At 45.1% G+C, this 26,669-nt stretch overlaps 1 protein-coding gene across 2 annotated transcripts in view; it reads right to left on the reverse strand.

The window, feature by feature from the left end:
• LOC147891028 (uncharacterized) overlaps positions 1–14,591 on the reverse strand; it is a 29,916-nt gene extending 15,325 nt beyond the window's left edge. Inside the window, exons 1-4 of one of the 2 annotated variants that reach the window (XM_087389580.1) lie at positions 14,534–14,591; positions 3,098–3,274; positions 2,896–3,014; positions 2,630–2,705 (exon numbers count right to left, since the gene is read on the reverse strand). In XM_087389580.1, coding sequence (XP_087245706.1) covers positions 2,630–2,705; positions 2,896–3,014; positions 3,098–3,241 — 339 coding nt within the window. In that variant the 5' untranslated portion in view covers positions 3,242–3,274; positions 14,534–14,591. Of the gene's footprint in view, positions 1–2,629; positions 2,706–2,895; positions 3,015–3,097; positions 3,275–14,214; positions 14,294–14,533 lie in introns of those variants that run through there. The other variant, XM_087389579.1, reaches the window with a different exon arrangement.
• Between the last annotated feature and the right edge of the window lie 12,078 nt (positions 14,592–26,669).

Consider the following 26,669-nt stretch of genomic DNA (forward strand, 5'->3'; position numbering starts at 1 on the left):
GAGGGGACATCTCCTGATTCAAGATCGCATCCCGTAGATGTCATGGTTGGGTGGTGAGCAGCCTCCTCAGTTTCCTCACGTTTGGTGTATTCTTGTGTTTGCTTGTAGATCAGAGGTTTCAAGAGTGCTGGGGTCGTGTCACAAAGAGACCCAAGGAGTACAATTTAGGAAAATAAATGGCCTTACCCTTGCATTGACTCGGTCCCAGAGTTGAGACATGGTTTCCGCCTCCTGCTACAGGATCCCTAAATTCTCTGCAAGGGATCAGGCCTGTCAACCCCCACCAATATAAGTCATACGACTGCAATATGGCCTCCATCATGACCCGCCACACACCGGAATTGAGTCCTCCAATTGACAACATGGATAACATGGGTATTTTTACCTGACTCTTCACCATTTCATCCGAAGTAGCCATGTTGGAGTGAAGAGAGAGTCAAACTAAGAAGAGAGGGTGGTTGGGAAAGAAGGTAGAAAAGGGGATTGATGGCCAAAAAAGGGAGAGAGCTGGAGAAGATAGTGAGCACCCTTCAAAGACAGCACACCTTCCTTGATACCCAAATTGTCCACACCTCTGCACACTCCTCTTGAAAAACCCCTCCAAACAACAGCCGTTAAACTCCTCTCAGTTTGCTGGCTACAGGCTCCCTCCACATCTCAAGTCTCTAGCCAACCATGGCTCTGATAGCACGTGAGAAGTGCGGCAGAATCTGAACAAAAAAGGTAAAGGAGGGAGAGAGAGAGAGAGAGAGAGACTGCAATGTTGGGGTAAAGGGCAGTGTGCGCACCCACTTGTACAGTGCCCATGTATACTCATATATATATGATAGAGGAATAAACTGGAGTAGCTTTTGCTCCACCACTTTTGGTGTCTCCTTATTCCTTTGTGTGTGCTCCCTCTTCTCCCACAACTGATATCAGAGCCCACGGCGTTTGATCTACGAGGAGCTCCGTGAGAGAAGCACAGGCACTGCTTCGAGAGATCTACCAAGAGCTTTGGAGAGCTCGATTCTCTCATTTATGGGGAGATTTTGGGTAAACATCATCCAAATCTGTTCGCTCTACAACACAACTGCAAGAATCATTTTGGGTCATCTTCCAACGCTCCAGTGCTCCAACAACCTACAGAACCCATCCACGGGCGTTGCTGGCTGGACGATAGAGCTTCGGAGCTCAAAGGCAACTTGGCTCGTGAGCACTATCTTTGTTGATGTGCTACTACTGCGCAGGAGCTCGGAGATGCGGTCGTTGGTGGCTACGTAGTTTTTTGTTGTAGGCTATTGCCTTTGTTGTAGAGAGGAGGCCTTGCAAGGTCTGTGGCCTTGCTGTGCTCTGGAGTCATTGGTTGGCTAGAGAAGTGGCTATGGAGCTGTTTATGGAGACGTAGGCTGGCATTGCAGACCGTTGTTGTGCGAAGGCTGGGGCATGCATTGTCATAGAGCTGTATGATGGCGCAGAGACGGACGTGGAAACTGGCCGGTTGAACGTGAGAAGCTTGCAAGTCATTCAAGCTTGCTACAGGCGCCATTGGAGCTCTCCTTAAGCCGATTTTGCTTGCCATTACTTGCTTGCTTGCCCATTGCCAAGCCCATTCAGCATTGCTAAGAGGCCTTGCACAAGCAGGGAGCACTTCTATGCATTCTGGGAGGAGTACAAGAATGGCAACATAGCCATTTTTGGCTCTCCTTTGTAACCAGTTTTGGCATTATCCATGGCCATTGGCACTAGTTCATGTGCGGGCAAGCTTAGGAGCCTGTGAAGCTTCTGGTTGATGCAGTTGGATGCCTGGGGGATTGCCAGTGATTGCATTTGTGCTCTTGGAGCTGAGGATAGGCTGATCTTGAGGCTTTTGCAGGATATTTTACGTGTTTTTACAGGATTTGCACAGTGGAGTTTTGGCATTTTTGTGCTTGTGCACTGAGCAGTTGGTTGCAGCTACTGCTGAGCTATGTGTGCCATTTATTCAGTGCATTTGGGTCCTTGTACAGACATACTCTGGTGCATCTTAGTCCTTGTGGACATTCCATTACAGTTGGTCTGATTTTGACAGTTTGGCTTGGCTCGGGGGTACGGTTAGGCACCAGCTTTTCTCCTCTGTTCCTCAATTACATTCTCGCTGCAGATGTTTCCAACAAGCTAGTACACATCTTCAATCTGAGACGGGCCCCAAGGCCAACTCATCTGTGCAGACCCATCTACATTGAAAATATACTTGCAGCCACCATACCATATTGCCTCATCAAGGATCTTCTATCCATATTTTGAATCAACATATGTGTCCTCACAATCCTGCAAGCACCTCCAAGAAAACAATAAATCCATCACATCTGTGTTTTATGCTTTGTGCCATGAACAATGGTCACCACACCCCCTCTAAGGCTGGGCCTCAACAACCTGCTCATCCCAGGCAGTGGTGCCTCTGAGAACCACCACGACCAAGATGATGATGGGACAGAGCACCCATTGTACGCCTGCTCTAGAGCCTCAAACAACGGAAGGGTCACAGGGGAGGTAGCTGCCTTACCCGTCCCCTAACGTCTCAGCTAAAAGATGCTAAGTGCATGTAGGCCAACAGCAAAGACAATTGAAACTTACAAAACAGCATAGAGAGAAATATGGCCTCCTATACCTGCTCCAAAAATCTTGCTATTCCAAATAAGCGTCCTCTTAATGATCTGATCTTGACCAGTACTGAGTTCCCCTGACTGTAGGCAAATATAAAAATCTCAGAGAGGTTTGACATTAACAATGTGTAATATACCAAGTCTGCTACGCTCATGATGTGCTAAAAATGGTGTACTACATTTTTAGTGGCTGCAAAGAAAAATGCAATCTCAAGCCGAAATTCCAGTGATAGAATACACTTTGACAGAGAGAACTGCAAAAGAGACTTACTCGTTTTTAAAGCCATTTCCCGATAGACATTCCCCAGATGCCTTCCCAAGAAGGTAGGTTGAGCTTTGAACTAGTTCACTCAATTGAACAGACTGCAAAAGACGTAGATCCCTGCGCACCTGTTAAATCCATCACAGACTCTGTAACTGCGTTACAACCATATCATTTATTCACCATAAAAGCATTTTTCTCAAGGGCAAACCTGGCAAAGCCGTCTGAAGTACAGGGCCCTGCGATGTTGATTGGTATTCTTATACATCAAACGTTCAAAGATGGTAATTTCATTTCCCAGCTGAATCAGAACGTCCTGAATACGAAGCTCTATTTCTTTCCCTGGTGATTCCATACATAAAGACTTACTATTTGGCTCCTTGGCAATCTGTGTGAATAAAGAAGTAACATATTAGTTCACCAACTGGAAAACCTCAGATCCCACATGGAAACAAAACTACGACTGAAATGAAAGATGCCTAGTAAAACTCAAAACTCCAAATATAGGTGAACATGCACTATGAAAAGAAATTACGATGTTCACTATCCCCAATCTACAATTCAGAACATTGTGGGTGGGGAATTTGGATAGTGTCCTTAGATTAAAAATATTTGCTAGTATAGCACAAAAAACTGTCTAAGAGAGTCAAGTCTACACAAAGGAGGATACACAGGCGTGCCAAAGAGTGATGCTAGCCTATATCTACCTATCTACCTGCTGTGGAGAGGTTAAGCCTAAAAAGATGCTTTAAAGCAAGCAAAAAGGAAATTTGAATACATGCATGCTTTTCAAGCTTTCTTAGGGCAAGCAAGTGCATGAAATACTTGATCAGTCCAAAAACGTGGTGCATAAGTGATATTGAGGTTCATAATGAAGCTCTTGCAATAGATGCCCATGTTCCTTGTTTGAGTGAGCAAAAATTTCAGAAAATTGGTAGCTCATGTACTCGAGTTACTAAAGTGCTTGGCATGAGCCCAAGGCCTAGACCTTGCAGAATAGGCATATCTAAGTGCTTGGCATGAGCCCAAGGCCTAGACCTTGCACAATAGGTATATCTAAGTGCCTATAGCATACCCTCACAAGGTAATGAAGAGGACACAAGCAAACTCCCACACACAGCCATGGAGGCAGAGAGAGAGTCAAGTGGATGGAGAGATAGGGACTACATGCTGTAGATATCCCAAAGGAAGAAGGGGAAATCAGAGAGCTAGTCGTGCTGAATGTGCTACAGAAATTATGGCAAGAGCCCAAAACAAATGGAATTCTACAAGCAAGAGATTAACCGGATGGAGACATGCAGGTGGTTTGAGAGACTAGGGCTCCACATGGACATATTATTCCCCTTCCAATACAGCATTGATGCGCCATTTCTCCCACTCAAATATCATGAGGTCAACCAAGTCATACGCAAGAACCTTCTACAGCTACACACGTTTAGAACCTGGGTTGCACCAAGTGAGCTCCCAGTGAAGCTCAACTTCTACAAAGATCATTGTTTGCGAACTTCTGATGAGGGCTTTACTGATCCTCCAAGATATACTTGGATTCACCTCCCCCATTCATTGAGGACCTCTATTGGGCAATTTCAGGTTTCATCACACCGACTGCGCATCGAGATTGGGCAAGCAAAGGGAGTACCCAAGGAGAGGCGGATTTGTGCCTTGTGTGATCTTCAGGAGATTGAGTCAAAGAAACATTTCATCTTCAAGTGCCTAGAGTCTAGGCACCTACAATTGTTTCTTCACACATAGCTTCGGACTGATCTCCCGCTTCCTTTCTTATCCAAATCAAAGATGCCTAGCCACCTTCATCCATGAGGCAATTAGGCATCGAGAGTGCTTACTCAGATTACAGAGACAGGGGGTGGGTCACACAAGCCGACTCATCTCAAAGAATGATCACTAAGTTCTTCCAGCCAGGTCACACAGACCACCATTCCACAGGCAGTCTGCAATGTAGGGATCCAAAGCCAGTGACACGACACACCCGGCAAAGGACGAACGCACACATCATGCTTTGAGACATCCCCTCCATGTTCAGGACCGGGGCGCGGCCTACAGAAGTTACTGTGGCCCCTGTCAGACGCAAAGCCACAACCAGAAAGCCATGCCGGACAGCATCCGTAGATAGCCGCCAACATTCTATCTCTGATCTTATATCACCACAACCCTATCAACCACTAGGTCCATGTCATGTGCATGGACCGTATTTGACGTGTGCTTTAGGTTATAGGACTAGCCCAAGAAGCTTGGGGAAGCTTGGGACTAGGCATGCAATTCCTGAGTTGAGTTGCAAGGGCACAGATGGATTAGGGTTTGAATTAGGGTTCTTGCTATTTTTAGCGCTTTGGGCTCAAGCCTATATAAGGAGCCCACGGGTTCAGTTTTCAGTGACACAAGTCAAGTAGGTTTAGCTCTTCCTTGCCGGTCTGGATCATGGATCATGCTGCAGACCCGTACTTGCTTCCTAGTGTAGCCCAAGGCCCAACAGATGATCCAAGGCCCTCGAGCACCACCTGGTAGGCTGGTTGGGATCTAGTTGGGAGATGTGCCAACAACTCAGCTCATGGCTTGGAGGGGACGCCCAATTTCACGAGTGGTTTCCTCGCGGACATCATGGTTGGACGGTGAGCTAGCCTACACCCATCTTTGATGTTTCTATGGTCGTTTGTCTGTGTTTGTTTGCGGGTTCAAGATTCCAAGAGTTTGGGAGGTCGTGTCAGTTGGTATCAGAGCCAGCTTCTAGTGCGAATTTCTGTAGAAAGAAATGCAGATGGATCATCCTCGAGGTATGGGTCCAATTTGCAGCTTGCTGAGGACTTTTGCAGTACTTTTTGATTCCGTCAACTATAGGTTTATGAATTCGTCATGATTGGAGAGAGAGGATCCTGAACATAGTGCAAGAACACCTCGTGGCGAGGAAGATTGAACTAGAGAGAGGAATTCACCAAGAATTTGGGGAAAGAAGAGCCATAGCCTTTAATCGTTGAGAAATTTGATTGGGGATTAGCGGGAGAGAAGATTGGTTGTCCTGGAAAGGTGGATTCTAGATTTGAAACCACCTTTGGAAGCGGAGCAATGGAGAATGATAAATCCCTAGTGAAAGGGTGTTGCAATGAAGTGACCAGGGCCTGGATAGGCCAATCATAGGCGGAAGGAGACCTGCGTTAGGTATTAAGCCAAAGAGAGGAGGAGGCAGGATGATGCATAATGGGATGGCCTTGCTTTTTTGGAACTTTGCTTTTTGCAAGCGCTTAATTGCTGAAAGCAGGAGCCCTATTTTAGCCTGGGTTGGCTAAAGAAGAGAGAGCTTCTTCAGTAAGCCATGCTTTCCAAAATAGCATATGCTTTTTGGGTGAAAAGCAAAAAACGAAAATAGCCCTTGGAAGTTTTCTTGGAGCCAAAAGCTTAGGCCAGCAGCTTCTAGACAACGCTTTCAGCTACGTCTCTTCACCATATTGCTTCTTCCATCGCAACCCTACTGAAATCTCTAACTCCTTCACACTCCTAGTAACCAAGCATCCTTCTCTCAGGTTTCGCCATCATTACCGGTTCCTCTGGCTGAAACTCTCTTGCAATTTGCCATCTCTATCAACCTGAGCATCTGACCCCACTTCTACCCGCCTCTTTGTGAGAAGTGCAACAAGAATGAGCAACAGTGAAGAAAGAAGAGCAAGCCACTCACAAAACCGAACTAAAAACAAAATGGATCATTTGGAGTGAGCTGGAATGATCGCCAAGCAGTTGCTGTGCCAGGAGCTTGGTGAAGAGGTCCGTCTTGTTGTCCTCCGTCTTGCAGTACGTAAGCTGGATCACGTCATCAAGCACCTTTTCCTAGACATGGTGGTATTGGATCTCAATATGCTTGATACGAACATGGGACGCGGGGTTTCGAGCAAGTACAATACAACTCTGATTGTCACTGTGAATGACTGTCGAGGATATCTGTGGGAACGTGATCTCCCTGAGTAACAAGCGGAGCCAAACTGCCTCACAAGTTGCAACACGATACCAAGCCTTGGTCGAAGACAAGGCTACCATGGGTTGCCTTTTACTGATCCAAGTGATGGCTGCTGAGCCAAGAGTAAAATAGCACCCAATGGTGGATCAACGAGTGTCTCACTCTCCATCCCAATCGGAATCAATCCAGCCTAAAAGTTGGATCCTGGAATGCTGCCCTGACTGATAGAACAACCCTTGATTGCGAGACCCTTGAAGATAGCGAAGGATCTGCATACCAACATTCCTATGGGTCTTCTTAGGCACCTGCATGAAGGAGCTTAATAGACCAACAAAGTAACATAGGTCCAATCTGGTATCGAGTAGCCAAATCAAGGAGCCGATCAACTAGCGATATTTGTTTGCCTCCACTGGATCACTAGGGTCGTGCTTGGACAATTTGGTACTGGGGTCCATGGGTGATGAGATGGCACGACACTCCGTCATATGAAAAGCCTCTCGAAGCTCCTGAGTAAAACGTTTCTAGGACACTAAATAACCTTCCAGCCCCTGTGAGATCTCCAAACCCAAAAAGAAGTGTAGGAGACCGAGATCAGCCATCTCAAAGGCCTGGGGAAAGAGCCGCCTTGGTCTCGGAAATATGGGCAGCATGACTCCCTATAATGAACAGATCATCAACATACAAGATGATAAGGGAGAGAAGACCCCCTTGACGGAAGATGTACAGATTGGGATCGACGTGTTACCTATGAAAACGCTTCCGTACAAAAAACTCATCAATTTTCAGATTCCATGCTTGAGGAGCTTGCTTAATCCCATATAATGCTTTCCATAACCTATATGTAGACGCTCCACATAAATCTCTTCCTTTAAATCACCATTGAGAAATGCAGATTTAACACCCATCCGGTAAATGGGCCGCTGCTCATGAGCTGCAACTGCTAACATGTTCGAAGAGTGGCCATCCTAGCAGTAGGAGCAAACGTGTCATCATAGTCAATCCCCGATTGCTGTGAGTATCCCTTTAGCCACAAGTCAGGCTTTGTGCTAATCCACAATACCATCCGAGGCATACTTGGTCTTTGACACCAATGACTGAACAGCGCTTGGGGCACGGTACTAACTCCCAGATCCTATTTCTTTCAATAGAATCCAACTCCAGTTCCATGGCTTGCTTCTAGTGTGTCTAAGAGAGTGCTTCCCGAACATTCAAAAGCTCCTTGTCTTTAAGGATGCGGGACATCAAGGAATGATTGACCTGGAGTGGAACTACCTTCAAAACTTTTTCCTTACTCTAGTGGGATCTACAGGGTCCGTCCTCGTCTCGAAGCCATGAAGAAGGGATGTCGGTGACACCTTATGTTGGAAAGGTCACCTCCCCATCTATAAGCCCCCAAATGAGGAGAGCGGGGGGGAGGGAGACCTAGGGCAGGATATGCCCAAAGAAAAGAAAGAGAGGCAGCTGCCACATGGGCAGCACCTCACAGGAGAAGAAGGCTGCAACAGATGGCGCCAAGAACAAGGCATGGAACTAGCCTGGAAGGAGGCAGATCTGGAGCAGCAGGCAAGAAGAGTATCCCGAGCCAAAGGCACCTGGGATGAGCTAATCTATGGGCAGGTTAAGGGCCTGCAGGAGGGACTGGCAGCAGCATCCAATGGGCCAGGTACTACAGGAAAGGGAGGGGCTGCAAAAGGGCAGCGCCCTGCCCTTATATCGGGCCAAGGAGGGCCAGGCTGGTCAGCCATATGGCCCAGCACACAACCCCGAAATAGGGGGGAGTGGAGGGGGCCAGCCAGTCAGCTGGCACACACAACAAGGGGGGCTGGGCCCCCACTTATAGGCTGCAGCACAAGTCAGCCAGTAGGGGGTCGGTTCATCCTCCTGCTGGGTCGATTGGTTCAAGGGCTGCCTAGCCCTATAAAAGGAGGGGCCATAGGCCCCATTTCATCATTCACTTGGAGCAGCAGTTGAGGAGCAGACATGAGCACCAGGAAGCCCTCTCTTGGACCTACACACAGCAAGAGAAGGAGGCTGACATAGAGCTGCAGAGTGAGCTCAAGCTGCTGCCCACCTAGGCTGGCTTTACGGTGGAAGATATCTGGATGGAGAGTCTACATATGCTCGACGAGGAGCACGCAGACTTTGGGCTCTAGAGGAGACTTGCAGATAGAAAAGGATCTTTTGGTAAGATCACAGGACCACACCTTGGTGGCACTCTGGATCTATCTCTTGTATTGTGTCCATAGCTTTGGACGGAAATATATTGTTTTGGTGGATTCTATATCTGGCTTTGTCTACTGTCTATTTCCTTATCTTCACATCTATTTGAAGCACATAGGTTAACAAGTTTGTGATTCCACGCCCCATACACACTGTGTGAGCTCCTAGGCTATTCTATCAATCTTTCGTTGTGGGTACCCTCTGTTGGTCAATTTCTATGGGAACTTGAAGACAGGGACCTTGCTGAAGGACGACCCTGATTCTGAGGCTCTAGGGAATCCACTTCCGCGAGTGGAGGATAGTGCCCTTGCGAGAAGGAGGGTGACTTAGGTTCAGAAAGGTGTGTAGAGAGTTCTTGTCTACAAACAGTTGAGTTTGCTTTTTTGATTTTGTTGTGTGGTTTAGTAGCGGAGATGGCAATTTCAGAAGCAAAAGCCTCTTCAGCCCCTTCTCTCCCTTCGTCCTCCTCCGGTCGAATTCTTCCTTTCACCATCCCTATCTTTGGAGAGTCTAGGAAACTGGATGGGCCTAACTATCCTACCTGGAAGGTGAAGATCCGGAGTCATTTAGTGGCTCAAAAACTATGGAAACTTAGAACGGGAGCGGAGGCGAAGCCGGAGGATATGGTGGACAACAAGTGGAGGATACTTAAACCAGTAAATGGAGAGGAACTTGAAGCATGGGAAGTTAGAGATGCGCACACCCTGGCATTGATCATAGGGACTACGGCCGACTCTGTGCTTCCTCACATCCAGATGACCGACATGTCAACAAAGGCGTGGGCCATTCTGAAAGATATGTATGAGACAAATAATACATCTCGGATCTTGCTTCTTCAGCATCAGCTCTACAACTTGGATATGGATGAGGGACAATCAGTACACGACCACTTGACGAAGGTCAAGGTGGTCAGGGAGGGATCAGCTAGCATCGGTTGGTCAAAAGGTAGACTCTGACCACAGTTAGCCTTGATGGTACTTCGGAGGCTATCATGGAGTTTCAAAAGCTTCCGACTGTGACAAGCAGGACAAAGGACCAAACCTCTGACTTTTGAGGAGTTGGGTCCATTACTGCTCCAGTAAGAAGCTAGGGAGAAGCTCTACAACAACAACAACAATGACAAAGCATTGCTAGCAAAGGACAAAGCTAGCAAAGGAAAGGGCAATCTTAATGGTGGCAAACCCGAGAAAGATGATTCTGGAGATGAAGAGGACGCTTCCAAGAAGAGGAAGCAAAAGAAAAAGTGTTTCTATTGCGATAAGCCAGGCCATTTTACGAAGGATTGCAGAAAGAAGGCGGCGGATCAGAAGAACAAGGAGTACAACTCAGATTCACATGGTGATACAAAGGCCAAAGCTAATGTGGCAATCGGAGAACTGTTCTTCGTGGAATCTCCATGTGTTACTAAGGTAAGATATGCCAACCTAGAAGCCATAGTAAAGATGTCTAACATTGAGATGTGGGCCAACGGGGAGAGACCTTTGTGAAGATGAAGGGCAGCATGGAGTGCTTAGAATCTTCCAAGTGCGTGTTTGTTGATGTGACACAAGGGTTTCAAGTTCAAACGATTGCTATAATTCAGAAGGGGGCAGTACAAGATTACACAGGTTATTGGTATGTGCCTCGATGAGGTGCATGGTTTGCTTTAAGAGCAAGCACATAGGCAGTACGAGGTTCTGCTATGTACTTCAAGTTATTAATTTATGCCGTTATAGCATGTTGTGGAGAGAATCTGCTCTTCATATGTCTCATGTAATGTGAGAATGAGCCTTCTTCAAAGGCAGAAGGGGAAGTGTCGGTGCTTCTTCAAATTTTGGACACACGTTGCTATGGACAAGGGGTACTGAAGCTAGAAGAGTACTTGCTTGAGAGCTCAGTGAGAGTTCGTGGTCCAGGTCATCTGGAGATATATTCTTGGGATTTCATTTCTCGAGATGGTTTATTACAGACCTTGCCAGAGGAAGGACGTGTTGAAATAGCCCCTGAGAGCATGGTGCCTAGGAAGACTCCAGGTTGTTCACTCATTATGAGGGGGACAACTGGAAGATGGTGGCATCTGGATTGCTCAGAGTTCGAAGGAGGGAACATGACTAAAGGTGGTGGTGCCATTAGGTGCTACCTGGGATGGGCCTATGTACTAGGATGGTTGGTTTGTGCAGGATCGGATCTGGAGGAGCAGGAGCCACTGGTTGAAAAGCCAGGAACCAGAATTGACACCGGCTTGTTCCAAAGGGTCCCATCATGGGAGCTGCTTGGGCAATGTCATTGACATGTTGGCATTGGGCCGAGATGCGCCCGTCAGAGGGGGTGTTGGAAAGGTCACGTCCCCATCTATAAGCCCCCAAATGAGGAGAGCGTGGGGGAGGGAGACCCAGGGCAGGATATGCCCAAAGAAAAGAAAGAGAGGGGGCTGCCACATAGGCAGCACCTCACAGGAGAAGAAGGCTGCAACATATGGCACCAAGAACAAGGCATGGAGCTGGCCTGGAAGGAGGCAGATCTGGAGTAGCATGAAAGAAGAGTATCCCAGGCCAGAGGCGCCTGGGATGAGCTAATCTATGGGCAGGTTAAGGGCCTGCAAGAGGGACTGGCAGCAGCATCCAATGACATGAAAGTGAGGGGCTGTTGGAGGTGGTGGCCTTCACCCCTCACTTAGCGTGGTTAGGTTGAAGCATGGTAAATTGGCAAGGGGAGCCAGTGGCTGTGACACGTGGATTTGGGTATACTAATCCCATAAGCAAAGACGTCCTCTTGGGGACCTTGGCTATATTGGGCCTTGAACCCCTCCCTCTCATATCCATTCCGGGATTCCATTGATCCATCTTGGAGATAGTGCCCACTCTGCTTGGACAATACTAAAGAGATTGACAATTCCATGAAGATCCCAAATCTCCAAAACACACTCCGAGCATTGAAGCTAGCAAAGAGCAATGAAGTCAAGGAGTTCCTCAACAAGATCCCAATTAGCCTCCCTAATAAAGAACTTGGACACTAAGAACCTAGCAAGGCTTGTGTTGAGCAAGCTACCTCGAAGTTACCCAAGGTTCCTTAGGGTATTGCCTACAGGTCAAAGGAGCATCCCAATCACGTTTGAAGAGCTCGGTGCCACGATCCTTGAAGAGCAACTCCTGATAAAAATGTATGATGGCACAAACACTGACCAAGTTTTGAATGCCTAGGGTAAGGGCCGTGGCAAAGGAAAGCCAACATCTCCAACAAAGATGTACAAGAGGATGGATCTTCTGACTAAAGAAGAAGAGGAAGGTCAAGTGCTTATATTTTGGTAAGCGGAGGCACTATGCCAAGGAATGTAGGAAGAAAGCAACTGACAAGGACGGTAGCAAAAGGACCGAGGAGGAGACTAATGTCATCATCGATGAACTATTCCTCATCGCTGAGGAGATAGCATTGATAGCCAACTTGGTAATGGAAGCAAAGGATGGGGTCACAAAGGCCTTGGAGCTCTTTGGCAACACATTCAACACCAGCACTGGAAACTAGACTAGGTCCACCTTGTGACCAACTGCTGCTAGCAAATCCTTGACCACCTTTACTCTTATGAGGTAGTCATGCATCCTCCATCCTCATGGTGACCAATTGAATCTCAAGGGGTTCAAGATCCTCATAGAGTTGGTTGTTTGTCTCATTCAGGTCCTTCATATTTTAGATCTACCAACTAAATGTGCAGGGCCTTCCTCACCACAATGTGGCTCCTTCATTGGCTAATTGTCTCTATCTAATTTGCTTTCTTCCCCAAAGAACAGAAAAGGCATCCATGAAGCCAGTGGATTTAAAGACCTTAAAGTACAATGCAGCTAATACAAACCCTACAGACCTTACTTGACCGTGGCACACTCATCTAAATCTAGGTCACCTTCCTTCTCGCAAAGGAATTTGACTCAAATGTTGGAGGCGATTTTGAATTCTGCACATTCAGTTGAGTTCACCTTCCTTTCAAGCAAACATTCTCTCCTTCAGCCAGCAACGCACTTGTGAGTCTCCCTTGGGACATGTCAAAAAATAGAGAGCCACTTGTTGCAGCCGGCTTCCTGTGGCGAAAGACTTGTCCCAAGGTTCACACAATCCAAAACAAATCTCACTCCGTCTTGTGCACACAAGTGTTACTGACGCAGACACACATCTAGATGAATAGAGAGCCATGTAGACAACCAATAGAATATATATTATGCTCCCAAAGAGACATAACCATATACAAAGTACCTTGCTCAAAGCATGCATGCCACATGGACAGCTTTCTGTTGCTCCACCTTGCCCCAAACCAATGGCTTCACCAGCTGTTCTGCTGCTGTTCCCCTTCCTTTAGATGTGTGGCCCAAAAATGGCCTTTAGTGCCGTTCAAAAGGATCTCCAGGGCAGGACAGTGCAGCACCTAAGCGTGGGACTATTACGCTGGTGTAGCGAACCGTCTTGGTGGTGCCACATGAGAGATTCTGCTGGGAAGGGTGTCCAGGATAAGTTCGCCATACACAAATTTAAAAGGGATACTCAAACCCTTAAGTTGGAATTAGTTCGGCTTCTATCCTGAGGATGATGAGGAGCGAACTCGTCTTTGTTAGTATGCATTTTTACAGGATTGCGCCCACACATAGGTGCTGTACTTTGCTGGTACGCATTTACAGGATAGCAAAGCCCTTTGCTACAATGCTGCTCACATTGGATCAACTGGTCTCAACGGTAGCCCTAATTGCCATGGAAATATCGTATGATAGTTGCCCTAATTGCCATGGAAAGATCATATGTATATGGAGCGGACTTGCAAGTTGCAGAACATTGCAACAGCATACTATCCGAGCCGACAGACGACGACTAAGCACAATGGCTAATGTACAGGCCTACACTTGGTCTTGCGAGCTTAAACCGTAGACAGCCCTAGCTGTATGCACGGATTGAGGATGAGTTGAGTACTGTAATGAAGAAAGGAGCTAGAAGGGGGGAAAGAGAGGGAGAGTAGGGAACTGTTTTTCAAACCCAGTCATGGACTGATCTGATTTTTCAGCAACCACTACATCTCTACTAAAAGAAATCTTTTATGTCAAAGGATCGTAGTGGCGGTCACCTAAAGGTATGCTTTGCAAACACAAAAAACTCCAGACAAAAAAAACATCATTCCAGTCCTTTTAGAAGACCTTAGCCAATCCAGCCTGCCCGTAACCCACTACTGCCCCACATACAGTCGCCAATACGCCGTAGATGGCTCAGATTCTTTGCAAAATATTCGTTGGCTAAACAACTATCCGATTGCCGTAAAAACTTGCAGCCAAGCTATGAACATCACCCAGCTACGTTGGTTGTTGCTTCAATCACTCGTCAGAGAAATAAGGTGAATGCAAGTTGAACAAAGCCTCTACTGCTTTCCTAGCTCGGGATCAGTCAAATGAAGAGCGTGCCAATGTTACATGCATGTAAAACAGAAAGTATCGATTGGTGATTTGTTATCAATCTTACGAGTATTTTGACCAGGTCTGAAGGTTGGGATCTAAGGTAACCGGTCTACCTACATAGCAGCACCAAAAGGTTAGATCTTATATTTTTCACCTATAAAACGGACGAACCCAAGCTTTGGCTTGTTTAATAGATCTCTCACATCATCAATCTCCTCTTGCACGTAGACATTAGATCTTGCAAACTTCACTTGGTTAGAAAAAGAATCAACGTATAGCTGCACTAAAACTTTAGAGATCATCTAATATATGCGCATAATTTTAGGGGCAAACAATGACAAACTATATTTATAAATCCTCCAATTTATGAATGATCTTAATAGCCATGTGAAGGTATGCATCATCAGAAATTATTAATGGTGACTTGGCATCCAGCTCTAGTGCACATGCTTCAAGTTGCTTTTGGAAGCTGCTTAGGTGATCATGCTTTACCTACGGTCTACTTCCTTCTCCACTCATCCAAGGCCAAACCAAAGTTGTTGTAACCTTGCAACACAAATCCCTCCCATTAAAGTCAATTAAACTATAAGCTTAAATGGGCTTGCCTCTCATCCTCTCTTGCATGGACTCTTCCCTGATTGTTGCATCTACTTTCCCCTTACTTTTTGTCAATTGCTTGTCTACCTCCTATCTTCTTGTTTAGTAATAAAATCTAAGTCATTATTGGGAGTCTGCTAAGGTCCAAACTTCCTCTTGATGTGCCCACCGCCTTTGTAGGATCTCCTTCCTTCTTTCTTTTGTTCTTTGTCAGTGGCAATCATCCCCTTCACCTGCACAATTCCTTCAATCCAATAAAGATCAAGCCCAAGCTTTCATGGCTGTCAAAAAGCCTTATGTAAAGCTAGGGCATCATTCGAGCAATTAGTAGTCATTGGAGATCCTTTTTGGGTAGCTTTGTGAATCTCTCTCTCTCTCTCTCTCTCTACTTTCTCTCATTCTCCACCTCACCGCACGCCAACTGTATGTATTTGTTTATATAGTCATATATAAAGATAAATCAATATTTATAATAAATATATTTATATCTATATCTATATTTATTTATATTTATATAAATTTTATGTATCATATATATATATATATATTCCCTCTCTATTATTAATGTGCCATGTCCTGCCGCCACATCATCTTGAATCGGCCGCTGCACCATGTCATCGGTGATCTTCCACGCCACGTTGTTGTTGTGTGTGTGTGTGTATATATATGTATATGTGTGTGTGTGTGTGTGTGTGTGTGTGTGTGTGTGTGTGTGTGTGTGTCTCGGCCATGTCTTACCTTTTCCTCAGGCCACTACCCTTTATGCTTTGGGAATGCATCATAGATTGATATGGAAGAAAATTGCTGATCTCTTGCATCCATTTCTACCTATTCCCCCTGTGGCTGACACAGACAGGCTAATGGATTGGCAATTGTTCCCCTTTGCTACATGCTCTCGTCCTATACCTCTGCCTGTTTTGACCTCCATCAAAGTCTACAAGCTTCTTCAACCTGCCCCTTGGATTCATCAATATGCTAATACTCTATGGCATATCAGGCAGCCCCTTTCATGGTGGCGGAAGAATCTCCGACTATTATGGAGGTGTAAAATGCCTTTGAAACAAAGACTCTTTCTTTGGAGATGCATGACCAGCACATTGTCAGTGGGAATCACACTTGCCAAATGTCACATTGCACCACCCACCTGTTTACGGTGTCACGCTCCTTCAGAGACTGTCCCTCATTTGCTTTGGCATTGCTCGTCTACTCGCAATCTCCTGGGGAAAATTTCAGATCTTCTTCGCCTCCGTTTCCCGAGTCACATATTTGGGAAACATTTTTGGCTATTTGGCAGATTTAGAAGGCCTTTATCTCAATACTCCCTCTTTCTCTCATGGGTGAGATATTGGACGCTTTGGACAATCTGGGAAGAGCACAATTTGGCATACTTGGGCCGCCAGTTTCAAAAGTCATATGAATATTTTAGAGCCTCATTGCGGCAATCTTTATATGCTGCCTGCCATGAGGGTGATCTGCATGCATCTTGCATTGAGCTTTTCTTTTTATGCTTCTGATCTGTGGGATACTCTCCATTTTTTGGAGACTTTTCCTCTTGTAAAGTTATGACAATATAAATACACTGCACTGGATTTTACCCAAAAAAAAAAAGTGTGTGTGTGTGTGTGTGTGTTTATATATATATAATATTTATGTGTTTATGAAATATTATATAAATATAAATAAGTATTTATAATAAATGTAACTATATATATTACTGATAGATATTTATATATTACTTATAGATATTTATATATTATACTCTATCATACATTTATTTATATTTATATAAAATTTTATGTATCTAATATATATATATATATATATTCTCTCTCTCTCTCTCTCTCTCTCTCTCTCTCTCTCTCTCTCTCTCTTCCCCCCTCTCCCTGCCCTTCTCTCTCTCTCTCTCTCTCTCTCTCTCTCTCTCTCTCTCTCCTTCCTCTTCTCTCCTCTCTCTCTCTCCCCTCCCTCTCTCTCTCTTCCCCCCCCCTCTCTCCCTCTCTCTCTCTCTCTCTCTCTCCCTCCCTCCTACCTCTCTCTGTCTCTTTCCTCCCTCTCCCCCCCCCTCTCTCTCTCTCTCCCCCTTCTCTCTCTCTCTCTCTCTCTCTCTCTCTCTCTCTCTCTCTCTCTTTCCTGTCCCTCTCTCTATCTTTTCTTTAGGTCTCTCTCTCTCTAGCTCTTTGCGGTCTCTCTCTCTCTCACGTCCCCCCTCTCTCTCTGTGTTCGTGTGTCAGACACGTTATGTTGCACATGCATGCGCCATCCTGTGCTTCGCCACATCATCTTGCGCCATGTGCTGCCTTCTCCTCTACTCCACCATGTCATCTTGGCCATTGGAGGTTGTTCTCTGCTAGTGCAATCTGCGCAATCAATGTAGTCCACACAGTCTGCAGTCAACCACCACACCGTGTGGCAGTCTGTCCCGAATACAGTCTGGTCCCAAGCCATGTGGCAGTCTGCCCATCGTATCTTTGCCCCCGCTATGTCTGCCGTGTCATCTTTGCTATGGGGCTTGTCCCTAACCTCTCTGTTGCCTTCGCGACAGCCTCTGCTTTGCCACATCATCGCACTGCGTAGTGATGACCATGTGGCGCCGCCAGACTATCTTCAGTCCATATGCCATGTGGTGATCCACCTGTCGGGTCCCGTCAGTCCACTGAGTGGACTCTCTATAACTGGAGTGTTCTAGGGCTGCCTCACTTTGCCACGTGTGGTCATCGCGCTGCCCTTATGATCGAACGGTCGGGAAACTCCACACCCCCCGAAGCTCCTCGAGGCTGCCCCGAGCCACCCTTGCCTATTAGAAAGTATATAGATTCTGACTGGCATTCAAGAAGCATTGTTTGATTGAAAGATAATAGAAGGTAGAATACCACAGGCTGCGAAGTCTATTGCCTCTTGTAGACCTCTTTCCCTCTTCCATTCGCTAGAAGCCACTCACAGCTCAAAGAATCTCAAACCTTCTCTTTGATTGCATCTTCGACATTTGGCGCCCATACTAGGGTTCTACAATCTGCTCTTATGAACTTTTGGGGGAAATTCAATAAAGTAGCTCCCAATTAAACCAAGTTACGAGATGACTTTAAATCATTCAGACTAAATTAACCGAAGTTCCCCTAAAAATCGCGTTGGCTTTCCTTGCATTTCTTCCCTTGCTGCTTCCCCTTTCTTCCACTCCCTCGATCCCATGGCCATCTAGAGGACTCCTTCTCGCATTTCTAGCTCCATCCCTGCTAATGAGGAAGCTTCTCGGATTCCAGTCTGCTCTTCATCTGCGGCTCTGCTTTCTGCTTCTAATGGGGTCCGGTTGATTTTACTAATGATCCATCGTTAGTCGCCTGCTGCTGAGAACAGTTTTCCAATCTCGTGTCTGCGAACTGGCGATGTGTGTGTGATTGCATTGAATTGTAGAGTCGAAAAGCCTCCTGCTCTCTCGATCGAGAAAAGATCCTTACTCAGTCTTGGCCCAGATTTGTAGGATTCAGATTGTCCGAATCCAGAGTATGTGCTCCAATCCAGATTACCAGTTTGTAATCCTTCTTTCAGCGGGTTGTCGTGCAATGTGGTTGAACATTGCAGATTTATAGCACATTGATCGAGAAGACCGACGAGTAGAGCGAGACTGTTCGATGACGGAGATTGCAATCCGTCAAGAATGCTACCTCACACAGAAATTAGATGAATTACATTCATTGGCAATTGGAAAATACATCTATACTATCTATTATGGAGGGAGAAACGAACCTTGGAGCCACGTGTCGCGAGGGGAGAGCAAAACGGCGACGGAGAGCAAAACGGCGCGACGGAGAGCAAAACGAGCGAATTTTGAATCTCCATCAATGCTCAGCACGCCACCAGCCGCCACAGGTCTTGGGCTCCACCCTCACGGCTCCCTCACGGCTCCCTCCTCACATCACCCTCTCCCTTTTCGCCGTTCCGCTCCGTTCTGCTGCCCGTTCCGCTCCGTTCTGCTTTCGCCGTTCCGCTCCGTTCTGCTGCCCGTTCCGCTCCGTTCTGCTGCGGCTCCCTCCAGCTCTATCGCGTTTCGTTTTTTGCTGTCGTTCTGCTGCCGCTCCGTTCTGCAAGGAGGGAGGAGGACGTTACCTTGCCCTCCCATTCCATTGCCCTCCCATAGTATAGAAGGAGGGAGGAGGACGAACCTTGGAGGGAGAAACGAACCTTGGAGCCACGTGTCGCGAGGGGAGAGCAAAACGGCCATCAGACTGTGCTCCGTGCTCCGCGCTCCGTTCCATTGCTCTCCGTGCTCCGTTCTCTGTTGGAGTTTCTGTTCGACGGCTCTTCCTTGGATGTAAAGCTTCAATGCATTTTTATGCAAAGTTTCATATGTCAAGAGGTTTTTTAAGCATTGTATTCTTTCTTTCTTTTTTTTTTTGAGAGAGATAGAGAGAGAGGGGGGGAGAGAGAGAGAGAGAGAGAGATTATGTTTGTGTGTTTGTGTGTGTGTGTGTGTGTGTGAGAGAGAGAGAGAGAGAGAGATTCTCCCCCCCCTTCTTCCACTTATCTTTCTCTTACTTGGGTAGAAAAGCACGCACTTTTGTACCTCTACCCTCTATGTATCGACACACTTACTTGGGTGGAAAAGCACGCACTTTTGACTTTCGACACTATCTGTCGAAATGCACATCTCAATACACACACACAGAAAAACACATACATACACACACACACACACACACACACACATACACAACACACACACACACACACACACACATACACGCACACACACAGTCTTACGCACATTTTTGGGAGATAGTGGCATTTGAAGTTTTGTATTTTTGTGCCTCTAGCCTCTATCTATAGCATCCATAGAAGTGTACATGCCATTTTTAGAGAGAGAGAGAGAGAGAGAGAGAGAGAGATTCTCCCCCCCCTTCTTCCACTTATCTTTCTCTTACTTGGGTAGAAAAGCACCCACTTTTGTACCTCTACCCTCTATCTATCGACACACTTACTTGGGTGGAAATGTGTTAACACCTCTAGCTACGGGTTTTTTTTTTGTGTGTGTGAGTTGAGATGTGCATTTCGAGAGATAGTGTCATTAGTCATTTGATAAACCCTTCCCCTCCCCCCTCCCTCTCTCTCTCTCTCTCTCTCTCTCTCTCTCTCTCTCTCTCTAGCTATGGTTTTGTGTGTGTGTGTGTGTTGAGATACACATTTCCAGAGGCAGTGGCGTTAGTCATTTGATGAACCCCTCACCCCCCCTCTCTCTCTCTCTCTCTCGCATTCACATTCACACACAAATGTAAAAACATAACGTTTATAATCCTTATAATCCTTACAAGCTATATGTATATCTAATAAATTATGTGTGTGTGTATGTGTGCGAGTGTATGTGTGTGTGTGTGTGTGTTGTGTGTGTGTGTATGTGTTAACACGTCTAGCTACGGGTTTTCTTAATGTGTATTTTTGTGCCTCTAGCCTCTATCTATAGCATGCCTAGAAGTGTACGTGCCATTTTTAGAGAGATAGAGAGAGATTATGTGTGTATGTGTTAACACCTCTAGCTACATGGGGGTGTATGTCATTACGTATTTCTATGAGAGAGAGAGAGAGAGAGAGAGAGATTGAGATTATATGTGTGTGTGTGAGAGAGAGAGTGTGTTTGTGTGTGTGTGTGTGTGTGTGTGTGTGTGTGTGTGTGCTTTTGTGTTTTTGTGAGAGAGGGAGAGAGAGAGAGAGGGGGGGTAGAATTTTTGTATGTGGTTTTGAGAGACTAACGCCAGAGAGAGAGGTGTAGGGGTTGATCGATGCTAGGGGAAGATGAAAGGGCATGAATATCTAAAGAAAGGAGATGAAAGAAAATGAAGATAATGGAGGAATGAAAAGAAGGTAGATTTGAGCAAGCAAGGAGAGATTTTCCTGAAGGAAAAGAGGTAGTGTGCACCCTACTATAGGTCAATCAATCGCCATCGTGCAACCTTGCATGTAGACACATATGCTACACCCTCCTTTCCCTTCAACTAATTAACTGATTTTACCATATTCCTTAAGTTAGGGTACATGCTGGCGCCAATCTTACGTGCATTTTGGGAGATAGTGGCATGTGAAGTTTTGTATTTTTGTGCCTCTAGCCTCTATCTATAGCATGCATAGAAGTGTACGTGCCATTTTTAGAGAGATAGAGAGATTATGTGTGTATGTGTTAACACCTCTAGCTACGGTTTTTTTTTGTGTGTGTGTGTGTTGAGATGTGCATTTTGAGAGATAGTGTCGTTAGTCATTTGATAAACCCTCCCCCTCCCCCCCTCTCTCTCTCTCTCTCTCTCTCTCTCTCTCTCTCTCTCTCTAGCTATGGTTTTGTGTGTGTGTGTGTTGAGATACACATTTCCAGAGGCAGTGGCGTTAGTCATTTGATAAACCCCTCCCCCCCCCCTCTCTCTCTCTCTCTCTCTCTCTCTCTCTCTCGCATTCACAAATCTTGCATGGCGCTCACATTCACACACAAATGTAAAAACATAACATTTATAATCCTTACAAGCTATATGTATAGCTAATCAATTGTTTGTGTGTGTGTGCGTGTATGTGTGTGTGTGTATGTGTATGTGTTAACACCTCTAGCTATGTTTTTTTTGTGTGTGTGTGTGTGTGTGTGTGTTGAGATGTGCATTTCGAGAGATAGTGTGTCGTTAGTCATTTGATAAACCCTCCCCCTCCCCCCTCCCCTGTCTCTCTCTCTCTAGCTATGGTATTTCTATGAGAGAGAGAGAGAGAGAGAGATGTACAGTTATACGAGTGCCCTTGAGCATCTATCTTCTATCTATTGCCTTCCCTTCCTTGCCTCATCGCATGCTCCTCTAGCACATAACAAAAATCACTTCAAACATCCACTTTGAGACGTAACTGAGCATCATCGGCCCAAAAGTGAAGGAAAAGTATCCCCTCACTCATGGAGGTACATTGGAGGTTTGCGGCATAAAGAAAAAGGTGAGGGAGTGTGATTCAGTTTATGGAATCTAGACCATGGAGGGCCCATGTAGTGAGGCGAAGGGGTGCAATGACTATTTCATTGCATGCGTCGAAAACAAAAGAATATGTATTAAATCAAATATAAAGGAAATGGGGAGGGGGGGATAAAGGTGTAAGGCATTAGCTTAATTTATACATGGGGGTGTATGTCATTACGTATTTCTATGAGAGAGAGAGAGAGAGAGAGAGAGAGAGAGAGAGAGAGAGAGAGAGAGATGTACAGTTCGCTTAGCTTTACTTTTTTTTGGGGTTGTTTTTCTTGCAGGTGCTTCAATTTATTGTTGGACTAGCACTAGCTTCTCTCCACAACTTTTGTTTATCCAGGTAGGTGATCACTTTTTTTCCAATTGACATTGTGTGTGTGTGTGTGTGTGTGTGTTTGCATCTTAAACATTTTCAAAATTATTGAAACCATTCCGATCTGATAATTCATGAATTCTCTGTTACATTCATGAAACCATTCTGATCGTAATTCATGGACGCTTAGATTCTTGGGAGGGGAAAATTGAACTAAGAACCATCTTTTTTCAAAAAGATAATGGAGGCGAGAGAGAGAGAGAGAGAGAGAGAGAGAGAGAGAAGCTTAGAAGCTACATTTTTAAAATCATCCAAACCATTATGATCTTATAGTTTCTAGATGATTATATTATTGAGACAGAAGAACTAAAAGATTATGGAGGCGAGAGAGAGAGAGAGAGAGGGAGAGAGAGAGAGAGGGAAAATATAATGGTGGACAGAAGTGAATTAAGTTAGTATATTAGTTAGAGACAAGGCGATGATGGGGTTGGACCAGTAATCATTAAATGTAATTGTATCTTTCATAGGGGCATCTTGATGACCTGGCAATATGTCTAGAGATAAGCTTGCACTGTCTACCCTAAGTGATCTAATCTAACCTTCATTTTTGAGAAGCTAGCCTTGCTTTTCAATTGACTTTGCTTTCTATTTGGAATTCTTTACTTCCTTAGGATACGTTGTGTGTGTGTGTGTGTGTGTTTGCATCGTTTAAGACAAGCTACATTTTCAAAATCATTGAAACCATTCCGATCTGATAATTCATGAATTCTTTGCTTCCTTAGGACACATTAGTTAGAGACAAGGCGATGATGTGGTTGGACCTTAAGTGATCTAATCAACCTCTTGAGGAGAGTAAAGGATTATGTATGTTTCATGTCATGTGCATTATACCCATGAGAAGTAACCTCCAGAGGTGAGGCAATTGGATATCAGTAATCATTAAATGTAATTGTATCTTTCCTAGGAGCATCTTGATGACCTGGCAATATGTCTAGAGATAAGCTTGCACCCTCTACCCTGAGTGATCTAATCTAACCTTCGTTTTGAGAAGCTAGCCTTGCTTCTCAATGAGAGTAAAGCATCAAATATGTTTCATGTCATGTGGACTATAGCCATGAGAACTAAGCTCGAGACGTGAGGCGATTGGATGATAGGTCGGGCTACACACACACAGAGAGAGAGAGAGAAAGAGAGAGAGGGGACGAAAGAATATAATGGTAGGACAGAAGTGAAATAAGACATGGCCATGATGTGGTTGGACCAGTAAGCATTAAATGTGATTATATCTTTCGTAGTAGCATCTTGATGACCTGGCAATATGTCTACAGAAAAGCTTGCACCCTCTACCCTAAGTGATCTAATCTAACCTTCGTTTTGAGAAGCTAGCCTTGCTTCTCAATGAGAGTAAAGCATCAAACAAATATGTTTCGTGTCATGTGGACTATAGCCATGAGAACTAAGCTTGAGACATGAGGTGATTGGATGATAGGTGGGGCTACACCGAGAGAGAGAGAGAGAGAGAGAGAGAGAGAAGGGGCGAAAAAATATAATGGTAGGCCAGAAGTGAATTAAGACAAGGCCATGATGTGTTTGGACCAGTAATCATTAAATGTAAGCTACATTTTTAAAATCATCCAAACCATTATGATCTTATAGTTTCTAGATGATTATATTATTGAGACGGAAGAACTAAAAGATAATAGAGGCGAGAGAGAGAGAGAGAGGGAGAGAGAGGGAATATATTGATGGACAGAAGTGAATTAAGTTAGTGTATTAGTTAGAGACAAGGCGATGATATGGTTGGACCCTAAGTGATCTAATCAACCTCTCAAGGAGAGTAAAGGATTATGTATGTTTCATGTCATGTGCATTATAGCCATGAGAAGTAACCTCCAGAGGTGAGGCGATTGGATATTAGTAATCATTAAATGTAATTGTATCTTTCCTAAGAGTATCTTGATTACTTGGCAATATGTCTAGAGATAAGCTTGCACCCTCTACCCTAAGTGATCTAATCTAACCTTCGTTTTGAGAAGCTAGCCTTGCTTCTCAATGAGAGTAAAGCATCAAATATGTTTCATGTCATGTGGACTATAGCCATGAGAACTAAGCTCGAGATGTGAGGCGATTGGATGATAGGTGGGGCTACACAGAGAGAGAGAGAGAGAGAGAGAGAGGGGATGAAAGAATATAATGGTAGGGCAGAAGTGAAATAAGACAATGCCATGATGTGGTTGGACCAGTAATCATTAAATGTGATTGTATCTTTCGTAGGAGCATCTTGATGACCTGGCAATATGTCTAGAGATAAGCTTGCACCCTCTACCCTAAGTGATCTAATCTAACCTTCGTTTTGAGAAGCTAGCCTTGCTTCTCAATGAGAGTAAAGCATCAAATATGTTTCATGTCATGTGGACTATAGCCATGAGAACTAAGCTTGAGACGTGAGGCGATTGGATGATAGGTGGGGCTACACCGAGAGAGAGAGAGAGAGAAAGAGAGAGAAAGAGAGAGAGAGAGAGAGAGAGAGAGAGAGAGAGAGAGAGAGGGGGGGGGGGGGGGGGACGAAAAAATATGATGGTAGGCCAGAAGTGAAATAAGACAAGGCCATGATGTGTTTGGACCAGTAATCATTAAAGGTATTTGTATTTTTCTTAGGAGCATCGAGCTGGCAGTATGTCTAGAGATAAGCCAGCATCCTCTTCCCTAAGTGATCTAATCTAACCTCTTTCAGAAGTTAGCCTTGCTTCTCAAGGAGAGTAAAGGATTAAGTGTGTTTCACGTCATGTGCTTTATAGCCATGAGAACTAAGCTCGAGAGGTGAGACGATTGGATGATAGATGGGGCTACACACACACACACACACACACACACAGAGCAAAATATAATGGTGGACAGAAGTGAAATAAGTCCATGATGTGGTTGGATACACCTTCATGAGTAGACAATAAGATTGCAGTAAGATTTCTTGGTGATGATCATAGGATTAAGGTCTCAGATTTAGGGTTGGGTAGAGGAGGCTAATGCATGGCAAGGGGAGGTTAGGGGGATTTGATTTTCGAAATAGACGCTAGGGCCATGTGCCCTCCATGTCGATTTCTCCTTTTAATATGTCCTATGATTTCTACTTCCTACCACCATATCCTTGGTCACTCTAAGCAACTTACCGCCTTTGAATCGGAAAATATTTGCACGAGTGCTTGGCAAGAGCTCATTCACAAATATCTCAATCCATCTAACTTGATTCCAAATTCTTTGTTGAGAGGAGATGGGCTACAATCTTTGGGTATCTACCTCCTATGCCAATTGATTTCTGCTCATGTTTATTCTATGGAATCTATGTGATCCAATTATACAATTGAGCCAATACATACCTGAAAAGGTTTTTGTATTTTATTATGGATGCAGCTCCAGAAATGGCTTCTACCGTTGTTTCAAATCTTGGGGAGTCGAGTTTCCATGGGCGACAAAGCCTTCGAGCAATAAAGCGAGCTGCAAGGGTGGAGGGCTCTGCAGTTTCTGACATTGTGTTGTCATCTTTTCCTGAGCCAGATAGCCTTCATGTGATAAATCAAGTTTTTGCAAGGGCCGAGACTTCAACCCATGGAGCAAATCACGGTCCCAAGTTGCCTTCAAAGCGTTTTAAGTCTAGCCGCGAACGTCGCACTGCTAATATAATGAAACGACTTACAAGGGGGAGAGCTTCAACCCATGCAACTGAGCATTCAAGTCATTACAATCTTTTAAAGTCCATTCAAGCCATGTGCGAGAATAATAAGGATGCATGTGCCATGAACACACGATATTTGGGCTCTTTGTGGGGAGAAATCCATTCAGATGGTGCTGCAGTAATAGCGCAGGGCATGGCAGAATTTCCTGGAACTCTCATTGCAAGGATTTCTCAAATTGAGAATAGCGTTAAGGACTCTAATCAATGGATGCAACAGATTTTGGGGAGAGGTGGAGAAGGGGCAGTTGTATGTGAGAATGGGTGTAGACTACAAGTTGATAAGCTGAAAGAACAAGTTCAGCTACTGTCCACTGAGGTGTCAATGTTCAAAGTTGGTTTAAATAGGCTAACTGCTTTGATGACCAGGATGAGCCGTAAACTAGAGCAGATCGCAACCCATGACAATTAAGAGAGTCCTGAGACTTTTATGTCACTTTTTGTACTGGAATCCCAAATGCTTCTATGGGATTCATGTACTTGGGTTGCCCTTATGTTATTTGGCAAGACAAGTTTGACTCCTGAGACTTTTGTGTCACCTTTTGTACTGCAATCCCAAATGCTTCTATGGGATTCATGTACTTGGGTTGCC

The sequence above is a fragment of the Dipteris shenzhenensis genome, chromosome 18, assembly GCF_047967505.1.
Source record: "Dipteris shenzhenensis isolate YYH24624 ecotype China chromosome 18, Dip_SZ_1.0, whole genome shotgun sequence".
NCBI lineage: Eukaryota > Viridiplantae > Streptophyta > Polypodiopsida > Gleicheniales > Dipteridaceae > Dipteris > Dipteris shenzhenensis.